Source organism: Trachemys scripta, chromosome 4 (genome assembly GCF_013100865.1).
Source record: "Trachemys scripta elegans isolate TJP31775 chromosome 4, CAS_Tse_1.0, whole genome shotgun sequence".
In the NCBI taxonomy this organism is placed as follows: domain Eukaryota; kingdom Metazoa; phylum Chordata; order Testudines; family Emydidae; genus Trachemys; species Trachemys scripta.
In genome coordinates, this window is record NC_048301.1 from 111,304,432 (window position 1) to 111,317,456 (window position 13,025).

At 51.7% G+C, this 13,025-nt stretch overlaps 1 protein-coding gene across 3 annotated transcripts in view; it reads right to left on the reverse strand.

The window, feature by feature from the left end:
* Positions 1-1,473: 1,473 nt before the first annotated feature.
* The window catches only part of HRAS (HRas proto-oncogene, GTPase), a 76,020-nt gene continuing 64,468 nt past the window's right edge, over positions 1,474-13,025 (reverse strand). For all 3 annotated transcript variants that reach the window (XM_034770379.1, XM_034770378.1, XM_034770380.1), the window contains 4 exons: positions 11,717-11,895; positions 8,341-8,500; positions 5,107-5,231; positions 1,474-1,755 (listed from right to left, as the gene is read on the reverse strand). In XM_034770379.1, coding sequence (XP_034626270.1) covers positions 5,112-5,231; positions 8,341-8,500; positions 11,717-11,895 — 459 coding nt within the window. In that variant the 3' untranslated portion in view covers positions 1,474-1,755; positions 5,107-5,111. The remainder of the gene's footprint in view (positions 1,756-5,106; positions 5,232-8,340; positions 8,501-11,716; positions 11,896-13,025) is intronic.

Genomic DNA, 13,025 nt, shown 5'->3' on the forward strand with positions numbered 1-13,025 from the left:
GAAGCACGCACCCAGCTTTATCAGAGGAGATGCAACTCCAGCAGGCGCGCCAATGGGACAAAGAGGTGAACAGGAAAACAAAACAAAAGCACTCTAAGAAAATTTAATAACTTCAATGCGTCTCTTGGGTTTGTCCAACACTGGAGCAGCTACAACCCCTCTTGCCACATAAAGCCACATTAAGTGCCTGTGGATCTCTAACCTTTAACCTTGTCAGTGGTTGCTGAGCATCTGGTCTGGGTCTTGCGAGGAGCTTTAGTACAGTAAGTAGATTCCTTTTGCTCTTGGTTCACCTGTAATTAGCCACACTAGGTACAGTCACAGTTTTACATACATGTGCAATATACGTGACTGCCACAAGATCCTAGCTGTGCAGGCATAGAGGGGTCACAGTTAGCCAGCTGCTGCCAAAGAAGACGCTAGCAGGGAACAGACGCAGACAAATCTATGGCAGAGGGGCCCCATCCAAATCCATGAGCTGATGGTATATACAATTACTTTCCCATGACTCTTCCCCCTCCCATCCCCTCAACACGACACTTTGGGGAATGGAAACAGCTCCTGTTGTTCGAAAGTGTCCACGGAGGAGAAATCAAATCTCAGCAGCAGAAAGCAACACATAGTAAATCCTGGTGTTGGCTCAGAAAAACACTAGGCTTAGAATTCACATCAAATGCGACCCCACTCTCTACCCACCAGGTGCAGAGCAGTGATTTATATACAAGCTTTCTCAGCCCCACAGAAATATCACATGGCACATGTTGACGGGCATGATTCCCCCATCACTCTGAGGACAGACCCAGGCATGCAGTGAACTCCTGCCAGACTAAAACTCAGCTCCCTGCAAAGACATTCACTGGACTTTTCCTACTTCCTAGGAAGGGACAAGAGAGAGAAGCATTAAAGCAGCGATGGTGGTTACAAAGACAACTTCCCGTCTCTGGAGCAGCATACACCTCACAAAACATGATCAGAGCAAACCAACCCACGGGAATTGGGGACTTTCAGTTAGTGTAGGACCTACTATAAACAGAGCAACTCCATATTTTATCTTCAAATCCCAACTTCACCCCAACCATCTTTCCAGAAAATCACCCAAGCCCATTTGGGCACAGAATGACCATCCTAATTCTCTCTCCGCTGTAGGCTGGCAGTAACCCTGGATAGGACCTTTCTGGTGGGGAGCTTTGAAGAGGTTTTATCTCTCTGGAGACCAAGGGATAGTCATATTGGCCCTCACACCACATGTCCTTTTCTAAAATCGAGGTGCCCCATATCTCCAGGACAATCACTGACAGGTTCCAGAACAGATGGGTTATGCTCAGCTGAGCCACCTTCAGATCGGCTGGCTGCCAATAGAACCTCAACCAATCAAGGAAGCAGTTCACCCCCCACCACCACCTTCCACACCCTCCACCCACAAAAACCAGCAGCAGCAGCCACCTCTGAAGTAGGACAGAGCCACAGAGACCATTTGTCGAGACCATCAAATAATAATTTACTGTGATTCAATCTGTGGCTTTGTACAGTTGCTGGGAGAGGAGGAGGCAAAAGGAGACGGGGAGGGGGAAAAAAAGTTGCTTGTCACAGGCCTTGATGAAGTTTGAGACAGTCCATGCGGGGCTCAAGATATCCTCCTCCTTGTCTCCCTCCTCCCCCATACTCCTCCCCTGAATCAGTTTGCTGCTGCTTTTGTTTCACCTCTGTCCGCGTGCGCCGCACAGTGGAAACCCCTCCAAGTCACGGTCCGGTCAACTGAAATGAGAAGGGGAAGAAGAACTAGAATCAGCAGCTATTCTTATGCTACCCGCTACCCAGCCCTTCAGTTCCCACTACCTCCCGCAGAAGGAACTCAAAATGTTACACAGGGCTTGGAGAGTGTGGGTTGGGAGAACGTGTTCATTTTTGAGAGTTTAAGCCCCCGCTTGGCAAAGTACATGCTTGACTTTAAACATGCGCTTAAGAGAGCAAGCAGACACTTGGCTGAATGGGGCTTTATGCTGGGATTTGAGTACCTAACTCCCTAAGGCCTTGGCTACACTTACCCGGTAGTTCGACGGCTGGAAATCGAACTTCTGGGTTCGACTTATCGCGTCTAGTCTGGACGTGATAAGTCGAACCCGGAAGTGCTCGCCGTCGACTGCGGTACTCCAGCTCGCCGAGAGGAGTACCGCGGAGTCGACGGGGGAGCCTGCCTGCCGAGTGTGGACCAAGGTAAGTTCGAACTAATTCGAACTAAGGTACTTCGAACTTCAGCTACGTTATTCACGTAGCTGAAGTTGCGTACCTTAGTTCGAATTAGGGGGGTAGTGTAGACCAAGCCTTAGGCACCTTTCAAGACTCCAGCCTTTATGGATAAGAGGCATTTTAGCATTGATGAGGAGCATGCTGGTGCTGCACCCTTGCAGGGCATGTTCCACCCACAAATCTCCACCTATTGGACGAAGGTGGGAAAATATCAGCATCTCCTCTCCCAGATGGGGTGCAGGCAAGGCAAATATTTTATATTGCTGTCTAAAACGTTCACAGCTGGGTGCCAAAGAGAAGCTGAGCACATGCAGCTCCCTGGGCTTCAGGGGGGATTGTGGGTGCTCAGCACCTCTGACAAATCAGGTGCCGCAGTGAGACAAGAGCAGAGTCAGGAATCGAATCCAAGCATCTCGACTCCCAGGCCCCAGCTGCCCCCAGCCACCAATACATCTTTGCCTCTCTTTTCCCGGCACTTCTGATTTTCCTCCCCCTCTACTCTTGGCCTTTACCAGATACTGCATCTAAAGGGAGCTGAGCGCCCAGGTGCTAGGTTCTAATTCCTTCCTTGGCCACTGATTAATGGCACCATGGATAAGTCACTTCACCTCTCTGTACCTCAGTTTACTCATCATAAAAATGGGTGCACTGCCCCTGATCTACATCACAGGGGCACTGCAAGGTTCACTGATAATACAGCTCTGATTTTACTCCCCTGCTGTTGGTCACGGCTGCTGCCCTGAATTATGCAATTCCCTGGAACTTTTTGGGAAAGCGTGTCAGAAAGACACTCTCCCAGTTAAAAGCCGTATTGTGGTTTGCACTGCAAATAAATAAGGGTAAAGAGGCTCCGCTTTCCTCTGCGTAGAGAAAGAGCTGGACAGACACCCTGCAGCATCGTGTGGATTTCTGCTGTCCGCTCGGTATTTAAGTGTCAGTTTTCTGTCACGGCAGGGAAATGGCAAAGGTTCTTCGTTGCCACTGGGATGTGGGGAACTCACAAAACATTTTCAAGGCCCCTTTGGAAAGATTGTCCATGTCAGCGATAGACGCCAGCCCCCCTCCTGCTTCAGCAGCACAATCCCTCCTGGTGAGGCAGAGAGGAACGGTAGTTTAAGGAGATGTTTGGAGCTGTGTGTGTGCTTTCAGCTGAAAACGATCACCGCCAGACCAGGAAACGAGCCCTACCACTCGTATCCCCATCCGGAGGAAATGCTTCCGAACATCTGGATTATCTGAACATCTGGAAACCTCCCGTAACAATAGCTGCACTCGGCCCAGCACGAGGATCAGTCCCACTGGGAGATCCCGTCCAGGATCCACTCTCCCCTCAGCAGAGAGCCCTGGGGCAGGGCGGGGCGCTCCGCTGTTTTTGTTTAAAGAGAGAGAGAGAGAGAGAATGTGGTGGTGGTGGGAGGGGGAGGCCTTGGGAAAAGCTCTGCTGAGCTCACAGCCTTGCCAGAGGCGGTGCTTCGAGATGCAATGGAGGAAGACAGCTGCTGCTCTTTAGCGGAGTTCCTGGAACTGGATAATCCCAGCTTTTCCCCTGGGAATTTAGAACCGGTTAAAGGCGATGGAGGAACAGCTCTGGCGCCTGGAGTCCTCTATTATCCAGGGAAAAGCTCATCGGGGCAGCAGCAGTGCAAGCTTCCCTGACTAGCACACTTCAACCCCAGCCCTTCAGGGAAAGAGGCTAGTTCAGTTTCTCTGGCCCATTCAGCCCTTGCTCTCTCCACTGACACTGCTGCAAGAAAGTCTCATTACCAGGGTAGTTTTGGTGACATGGAAAGCTGGCCAGTGGGAAGTGGACTAAATCCACCACGCTCATTCCATGCTTGCCGCCAGAGAGCTGATAGCAGCCTTTGCTCACTGCCATCCGGGGCCGGATTCCACAGGACCCTTTTACTTAATCAAAAGTTTTTAAAAAAAGAAAGCCAGACATCCAACTCTGGCTCTGACTTGTATGATTTATAAAGGCAAACAGCCTTTTCATGACACTGTTGGCAGCATGTCTACACTGGAGCTGGGGAGGTAAACTCCCGCCCTAGCTGTGAGGGTGAGGGAATTCCTTTTATTGAACCAACCTCTGCTGGTGCCAGAGACAAGCTCTTGAGCTCTACAGCCCTTGTCTCTTTCTCCAAAAGAAGTTGGTCCAATTAGAGAGAGAGAGATTGCCTCTCACCCACCTTGTCTCCCTCACACACTGGGACCAACACGGGTACAACAGCACTGTAAACAACTTCAAATCACAAATGCAGTCCCAGCCCCGCTTATCCAGACTGCTGTAGGGAGAGCGAGTACAAGGGAATCACGGAGCTGCCCACTTCCTTCACCTCCCCGCTGTTGCCACAGGGGGGTAGCGGTGGGGTGTAATGGAACCTGACTTAATTTGCAGCTAGAGCTGGGGGGGGCGAGGGGGGGGCGGGCGGGGGAGGGAGTGCGTGCCAATTATTTTCCATAGGAAATTTTGAAAAATTGTGTTTTTCCCCCCCTTTAATGAAAAAATGAAAAAAAAATAGAGGAAAAAATACATTTTTAGTAAAAATTTGTCAGTTTTTTTGTTTTAAAACTGACAATCTTTACCAAAAAATCCAGCTTTTTTAAATGAAAATTGTTTGTTTTTTCATAAACAAACAAAAACCACCAGAAAATGTTGACCAAAGCAAGGATTTTCCGAGGAAATGTTTGTTTTGGCCGATAAGCTGTTTCTTTTGTTGGGGGAAAAAAGGTTCAATGAAATCATTTCAACCTGCATTTTTTGCAGCCTGGTACATTGTCAATGAATCCCTGCCTCCGGCAACGCCTGGCTGCAGCCCGCACCCATCTCTGGCACACCCCTCTCCCTCCCACTGGGCTCACCTTGGTCATGATATCACACATTTACAATTCATGCAGCCTGGGCCACTTTCATCCGGTGGATTCAGCTTGCGTAGTTTGTGCTGCCGGATCTCCCGCACTAAGGTATAGAAGGCGTCTTCAACACCCTGGAAAGAGAGGCACAACGTTCTGGTCAAAGAGCGCCACAGCCACTCGGAAAAATGGTGGAGGTGAGGGCAGATGGATCGAGGGGACCACTAGGAGTCCCCTGCAGAGAACTGCATAGTGTAGTTCAAGTGAGTTTTGACTCGAGTTAAAGGGATGAAACTGCAAAGAAATCAACAGAGGAATCCCAGGAAATGGTTCCTCCTGGCAAAATGTGGCACTAAACTACCAGGCTACCAAAGGAAATGGAGGCTCCATCTCTAGGGACACCTAAAACGAGAGTGGACATCCCACTAGAAACTGTACTTGAACTAACAGCCCTGAGCCAACTGCCTCTTTCCCATCTAACCCTCCAAATCAGGGGCACTCCCCCCAGAAACCGTACCGATACGTAACGTGTGCCCGTCGCATGGACGGCAGGATGAGGAGATTAGCAAAACAACTCAGGATCAGACAGCTAGGCAGTGAACGTAAGGACTAGCCCACAGCCCTGCAGAAAACTTTGTTTCAATACAGCAGACATCAACACACTTCTGTTGAACATCCAGCCCCTTAACACCCCTCTCGGCCCCCGAGGCACACACATGGGGAAACTGAGGAGCAAACCATTTTGGGCCAAGGAGCACAAACTCCTGTCCCTCCCTCTGGATTGAACCAGAAGCCAGGACTCAGCCATGGACTGGGTTTGGTTAACACAGTCTTATATTTCAGTGTGGGGCTGAGCACGCGCTCATTTGTAGCACACACCCGAGAGGATCCTCTTCTTGTTCTGTGCTAGCCCCCGAGGGCTTGCAATCAAGAGCCCTTTGTTATAGATGCCCTCTTGCCCTTCTGCAGCCACTTCTTGTGGGCGTTTTCCTCACAACCAGGCAGACTGACCCGACAGGCATTATGAGGCCTTGCAGCATGGCCCCAAAAGAGACCAGCAGCAGAGGCTACGGGACCAAAGGGAGTGAAGATCAAGGTGCAATTTAAAATCATATGGGGCTGCAGGCTTTCATTAACTCTATGGACTTCACGTACCACATAGCCCTCCCTACGCCCCACGTGACCCACTCGGAGCTGTGCAAGCCTGTGATGTAGCCCTCCCTCCAGCAAGGAGAGACAGCTCTTCTCTAGGGCGATGGGATAACCCCTGTATACATGTGTCTCTCTCTATACATATGTCTGCAGGGTCAGTGACCTGAGAAAACACCTAAGGATGAAGAGTTAGGAGATGAACACAGGGAAGCTGCACAAAAGTGCATTGGAAACCATCTGCTGCCAATGCCAGCCTAGGACCCATCCAACTGCAGCACGTGGGTGGCTTTTTAACCCTTTTTTGGTAATCCCTCCTGTGAGTTGGGTGCTGGTCAAATGTCCCAGATCAAGGGCCCTGAAGAACAAAGTCCTCCCTCTGTCCAAAGGGCAAGCATCATCCCCACAACCCTCTGCCAGCGTGTCTCAGCCCTGGCCTGCAGGGACCTAGCAGCAAGAAGGTCTATTCAACCCCAGGCCTCTCTGCTGAGACTACCAACAAGAGCTCCCATTAGTGCCAATCGTGGAGTTGCTCTGGAGATGCGGACTCACTCCACACAGGCTACCCTGTGGCCACGCCTTTCCAGCCTGTGCATTAAATTCCACCCTCTCCAGAGCTCACACACAGGGCAAGCCCCCACTGTGCGGGGGACTCGACCGGCTCACTGGGATAGGGAGAGGAATTCGCTGCTGGAACATTTAGCCTTGAGGCGGCAACTGATTCCGACCATGGGCATTTCTCCCCTTGAATCTACACAGCACGCGACCGCCACAATAATTCACTGGTCGCCTCTGCCATCTCCAGGCACTGGCACCAAGAAGTTAGGGAAAGAGCAGGCAAGACAAAAGACACTTCTTTTTAGAGAGGGGAGGCAGAGAAGAGGTAGCCACTAACCCTGAACCTCATGCGTTCTCCTAGGCCTCGCACCCGGGACACACAGCTCCATCGGGAATTGCTGTGGGTAGGGCAAGGGTGGCATTAATCAGATTCCTGGGGGGCCCATTTAATCCTGCAAGGAACTCGTGTAACACAGCGATGAGTGCAGCACTGATACACTATCCCTGTGCATTGGTGCAACATGGGCCTTCATGCTGTGACGCAGCATCGGATCATCACAAAGCAAACCAGCATTGTCAGGACAGGCCAGGACAGAAGTAGCAGCCTTGGAAAGAGCTGAAGCGGGGAGGGTGGGGAGGGGGAGGGGAGGAGGAGAGTGAGAGAGAGAGAGAGGAGGGAGAAGAGAAGAGATTCGGCCGTGGATTTATCACTCCAGCACCATCACTCACAGTTCGCCCAGGTGCCATCTAGCCCCCAAGATGGGTTTCCTGGCAGTTTTATCCCAGCATCCCGACTGCGGTAAATCACTGCCAGTGCTGGCCTGCTCTAATTCATGCTCACTCCCCTGCTCACTGGCACTTCAGAGCTGTCAGAGGAGACGCAGCACGCTGTGTAATTAGCAGCTGGAGCATTGCTTGCCTGACAGCAAATGCATGTTGCTCTGTCAACAGGGTTCTGCGTCGGCCATGCTGCTGTCAGTCATGGGGCTCACAGAACTGCTGCGTGAAGGGGGGGCCGGCTCAGGGATTGTTTCCTCACACAACGCAGGGAGGGGGCAGATGGCAGCTGTGGGAGGGGCAGGGCAGAGGAGGAGGTTCCTTCTGGCCGAGCTAGCTAGGCAATTTCTTACAGCCACAACAATGGAACGAAGCACTGAGAAGAGGCGGTAACTAGACAAGCTGGTGTAGCCTTACAAGTCTAGTTGTTTGGTGCTGGGGCAGCTCTTCAGGCACCAATCCCAGAGCCGTGGGCTTTCAGGATATGCTGTATCCACACCCCCATCTCTGGCATTACCAGAGATATTCCTACCTGGATTCGCGGGGGAGGGAATAAAAAACAGTGCAGAAATCCCACCAGCCCCAACCTACGCAACCCAATGTGACTGTCACCACAGAGAAATAGAGTAGGACCTACACTAAGTGCTGAGAGTGGAATGTTTAGATGGGTCACATGAAGATAGGGGTTTGTAGGTGTGCAAAAAGGGGGCCTTTGAGGACTGCTATTGGTTCACATTTTAAAACCATCTCTCCTCCTACCTGTCTGGTTTTTGCTGATGTCTCTATGTAGGGGATCCCGTAATTCCTGGCCAGGTCCTGTGCTTGCCGGGTTTCCACTGTCCGGGCTGGAAGGTCACACTTGTTTCCCACCAACACCATGGGGACATCGTCTGAATCCTTCACTCTCTTGATCTGCTCTCTGCAGAGACAGAGATGCCGAAGTGAGGAGAGGAAAAGCCAGGGGAAGAGCCATTTCATTATTGCATCCGAAGAAGTGAGGTTTTTACTCACGAAAGCTTATGCCCAAATAAATCTGTTAGTCTTTAAGGTGCCACCAGACTCTTTGTTGTTTTCATTATCACAATGACAACAGCAGCTAGTTTCAGAGAGCTCCTCGTGGGAGCAGAGCACGTGCCACTTGTAATGGACAGGAACAGAATTCCGCTCCACTAATACAAGCCCCAGTGAAAGTCAAGAGAATTTGTGCTTCTAAGTCATTTAGGTGCTTTATGAAAATCCCACTCTTTGTCCATTTATTTTGTGGAGCCAAGACAATCTCATACATTTTAAAACTGATTACATGGGGCATGTTTGTTATTGGAAGGCTGGGGACGAGAGGCAAAGCCCACAGCCCGAAGTGGCCCCTTTGGCTCCAGGATAAACAAGGGCTGTGCCTAGCTTTGACCTGCCACAAGGTCTTAGAGGGAAGCTGTTCCCAGATAACCCCCATCAGCAACAAAACTACAGCCAGGTTCAGTACCATAATCCCAGAGCCACCAGGCAGCTGTCCAGGGGCACAGAAACATCCCCTATTCCGGGGCAGGAACAAAGTCTCACTCGCTCATATGGAAAGGCAAAGCAATGAACATGGAGCCCAAATGCCGCAGCCATTGGCTGGGATCTGCTTGCCAATCTGAACTGAGCAAGGAGAGAGAGAATGCTCAGGACCATGAGCTGATGGATTCTGCAGTGTTTTTCCTAGGCAACGACTGTGCCCCTTGGTTATTTGCCCCGCTGGGAGAACAGACGTATAGTCTAAATAAAAAGCTACACACATGCCACTCTTTTCCCCCCCCCCAAACAAGGCATCGTGAATCCCTCATTATTCCACCCCAAGTTCAGATACTCATTCAACATGTTCAGAATCCCCTGGAGGTGAGAAGCAGCGAATTAGCACGCTGGCCTTTCAGTCCTGGAGACCGGGTTTCAAATCCTGACGTTCACAAGTGAACGGGCTCATCATCTCAGTTCCCATTTGTCCATATTGCAAAACCACGGACTGCACTATGGACCCAGTTTGGCAAGGCACATATGTACGTGCTGAACTTTCCTCAGCTTCAAAGGAAATTAAGCACATGCTTAAGTGCTGTGCTAAATCAGGGTCTCTATAACTAGCCTCATCTACTCAAAGAGACACACCTTGGGCTGGAATAACAAGGGGTGTTGCAGGCAGTTGCTGCCTTAGGCCATTGTAGGTGCACAGGATCCTGTCTTCCAGGGTCCCTGCACATACACACACTCCATTCCCCCTCATCCAGATTCTCCTTCCACACTCCTGTCTGATCCCATCGACTGGGAGCTGTGGCAGAGATCAAGAGCCACCTCAGCTCTCCCCCACACCCCCCAAAACACATGGATGGGAGGGGATCACTAGAACCCCTGGAATATGACGACGAAGAGATGTGGTACAAAGGATAATGGGGGTCACCACAGGCTGGGGATGGAGGCTTCCAGATGCACAAAAACCACCACTGGAGGGAGTGATGGGTTCACAGAAATGGGGAACCTGGTCATACGTGGGGGACAGGGGCTGGAGGAGGCCTGCGAAGTGTTACTTCTTATAGGACCCAGGCAAAAATCTAGGGCTGGCCTTGGTAGCAAATCAGGCCTGAGGCACATTGGCTGGAATGGAATAGTAAAGGGTGTTACAAATAAGATCTGGACTGCACTGGCAGAACTGTGGGCTGGGGCTCAGGATTGGGACAGTGGGGGCTGCTGCAGGTCAGGACTGAGGTGCATTGGCAGAGCTGTTAAGGGCCTTGCACAGTGTCAACCTACCCTTTACTTAGCTAAGCCCATAAGTAACCATTATCTCCCCCTTCCCCCCCTTCACGAGCACCAAACTGCAGCCCTTTGTGCATGTGCGTCAGCCGCTGTCTGAACAGTTCCACTCTAGCAGCTTGGCTTTCAGACTCCAGCACCTGCAGCCTCTCCAGGTCATCCAGCATGAATGACTGCTGGGCACCACCCTGCAGAGCAAACCTCCTTCTAGCAGTCAAAGATACTACTGTTCTAGGCATTCAGGGCTGGAGCATGGTCACTCAGCACTTCCTTCTAGGAGCGCCTGATCCTTGGGAGCCCAAGAAGTCACAAACCTTTTCACTGCCCCAGACGTTTGCTGAACATGTTCCTTGCCTCGTGCTCCGGGGCTTCCCATTCCTTTGCCTGCCTGCGGAATAGCTGCTCCCAGGCTTGTGAAACATGTGCTTACAAGGAGCCCCTCCCGCAATTCCTACCGCAAACAGACTGCTTGCTGGCTGCATCCAAAAAGCCCGCCTGCCCCTGAAACAAGTCCTGGGGAGAAGGTGTAAGGCAGCTGGGTTACGGTGAGACGCCAGGGCCACACCACAAAAATCACACTCTCGCCAGCCTGGGCCAGCCGCTTGCTCCTTGGGTGGCAACCAGAGAGCGGCCATCGCCTTGGGTGCATTAGTCCCTCCCACCGCCAAACTGTGTGGGGTGTCTGGGCATAAAACAGGAGAGGCAGCCTGGTGAAGTGGATAGGGCACTAGTCTGGGAGCCAGGAGACCTATGTTCTACTCTCAGCTCTGCCACTGATCTTCTGGGTGACCGCAGGCAACTCACCTCGCCCCCCCCTTTGTCTGTCTTGTTTGTTCACATTACACTCTCTTCAGGGCCTCTCCCTAGCTGTGTGCTCTGCAATTCTAGTAAGTGGCTGAAGCAACCCTGCCTATCAGGCACCCTGCCACTCCTTACCCTTGAGTCTGTTCTCCCTTCCTCCCTCAGCTTTCCTGCACAGCAGGAGCTGCTGAGATCAGTTTCACTCACAGTGCAATGCCATTAATTAGAGATGGAAGGGAGAGGGATAGGAAAGGATCAGCTCTCTCTTTAGTCATCGTAAACACTTAAACGTTACATTACCAAGTCCCCCAAGACCACCAGCAATCCCCCGCGGATGGATTTTCTCAGAGCCACTGACATTAGCTGCCTGCTCCTTCCCTTCCCTGGAGAATGGCTGCTTGAGGTAATTGTCTTTGCTGGCAGCCAGCGCTCCCACAGCATACACGCCTGGTCTTGGCAGGCGGCACAGCACGCCAGCCAGGCCTGCCCTTTAAAATGGGAGGCAGCCCAGCAGCCCTGGCCATAGGGGAAGAGTTCTGCAGGGGATACTGACCTGTACTGGTGAATATCTTCAAAGGATTTCGTATTGTTAATGGCGAAGACACACAGGAAGCCCTCCCCCGTCCGCATGTATTGGTCTCGCATGGCGCTGTACTCCTCTTGACCCGCCGTGTCCAGGATGTCTAACAGACAGGTCTCTCCGTCAATGACTACCTGCTTTCTGTAGGAATCCTGCAGAGCCAACAGAAAGGGACAGTCACCAGGAGAGAACGAGCAGGGAGTTAACACTGGGGGGGGGGGGGTGCTGCTTGAGCCTTGGGTTCCAATCCTGACGTACTGCAGCTAACAAACAGGGGAGTTTCGTCTCACCCTAGTCGCCCCCAGTGGATGTTTGCACACACCCCACAAATACCACCCCCACCCCATTTGCCATGATTAGGAGCCTCAATTCCACAGGGACTGGAATGGCAGGGAGAGATACATTGGCAGGGGTGTGTAGGGACCTAGGACCAGAGTAGCAGAGGGTGCTGCAGGTCAGGATTGTGGTGCTGGCTGGTCAGGGCCCAGGACTGGAATAGAAGAGGAGCTGCCAGTCAGGACTATGGCACACTGGCTACGCTGTGCAGAGGGGACTTACACAATCTCTGCCTGCATCACGCCTGGCTCTAGCCAGTCTTAAATTGACTCAATCCCTTTTAAAAAATGGAATAGGGTGTGTATGGTGGGGAGGGGAGGAGGAGCTGCAGAACAGATTTCCCCTCTGCTGCCAGAGCAGCAGCTAACACAACCTCTGTTCCTCCTATTTCTGACGCTGTCTCCCGGCAGACAAGGTGCGCCTTTCACACTAGTGCCACCCAGCCCCAGACAGCTATTTTTCTAACTTTATTTAGTACAGGCTAAACCCTCCTCATGCCTCCCTTCCTGATGCAGCTTTTCTTAGGGAGCTGCAAGGCACAGTGGTGATTCAGTCACCTCCTGCGGCCAGGCCTAGGGACGTGCTAACAGGTAAACAGGGTGTGGGCGAGTGCGGGCTGGACAGACACCTCCAACCACTTCCACTCCTGATGCTCTAGTGCAGCCTGTAGCTAATCAGTACTGGAAATCGGAGACAGATGCTAAATCATCCAGTCCAGCCTTTGCCAACACAGTGTACTCCCTATGGGAGATGTTCTGCCACATCTCATCCATTCTAGCCTTGACTGGCCCAGCTGCCAGGCCTCCCAGCAATTCCCCTGGGAATTCCCAAGCCTAGGACATCTCATTTGCAAAGATTTTCCTCATATTCCCTTTTCGAAATCCAGCCCACTGCTGCCAGCCCTTAGCCAGCTCAGCGCTGCCAAGATTTCCAGATGTCACTAATG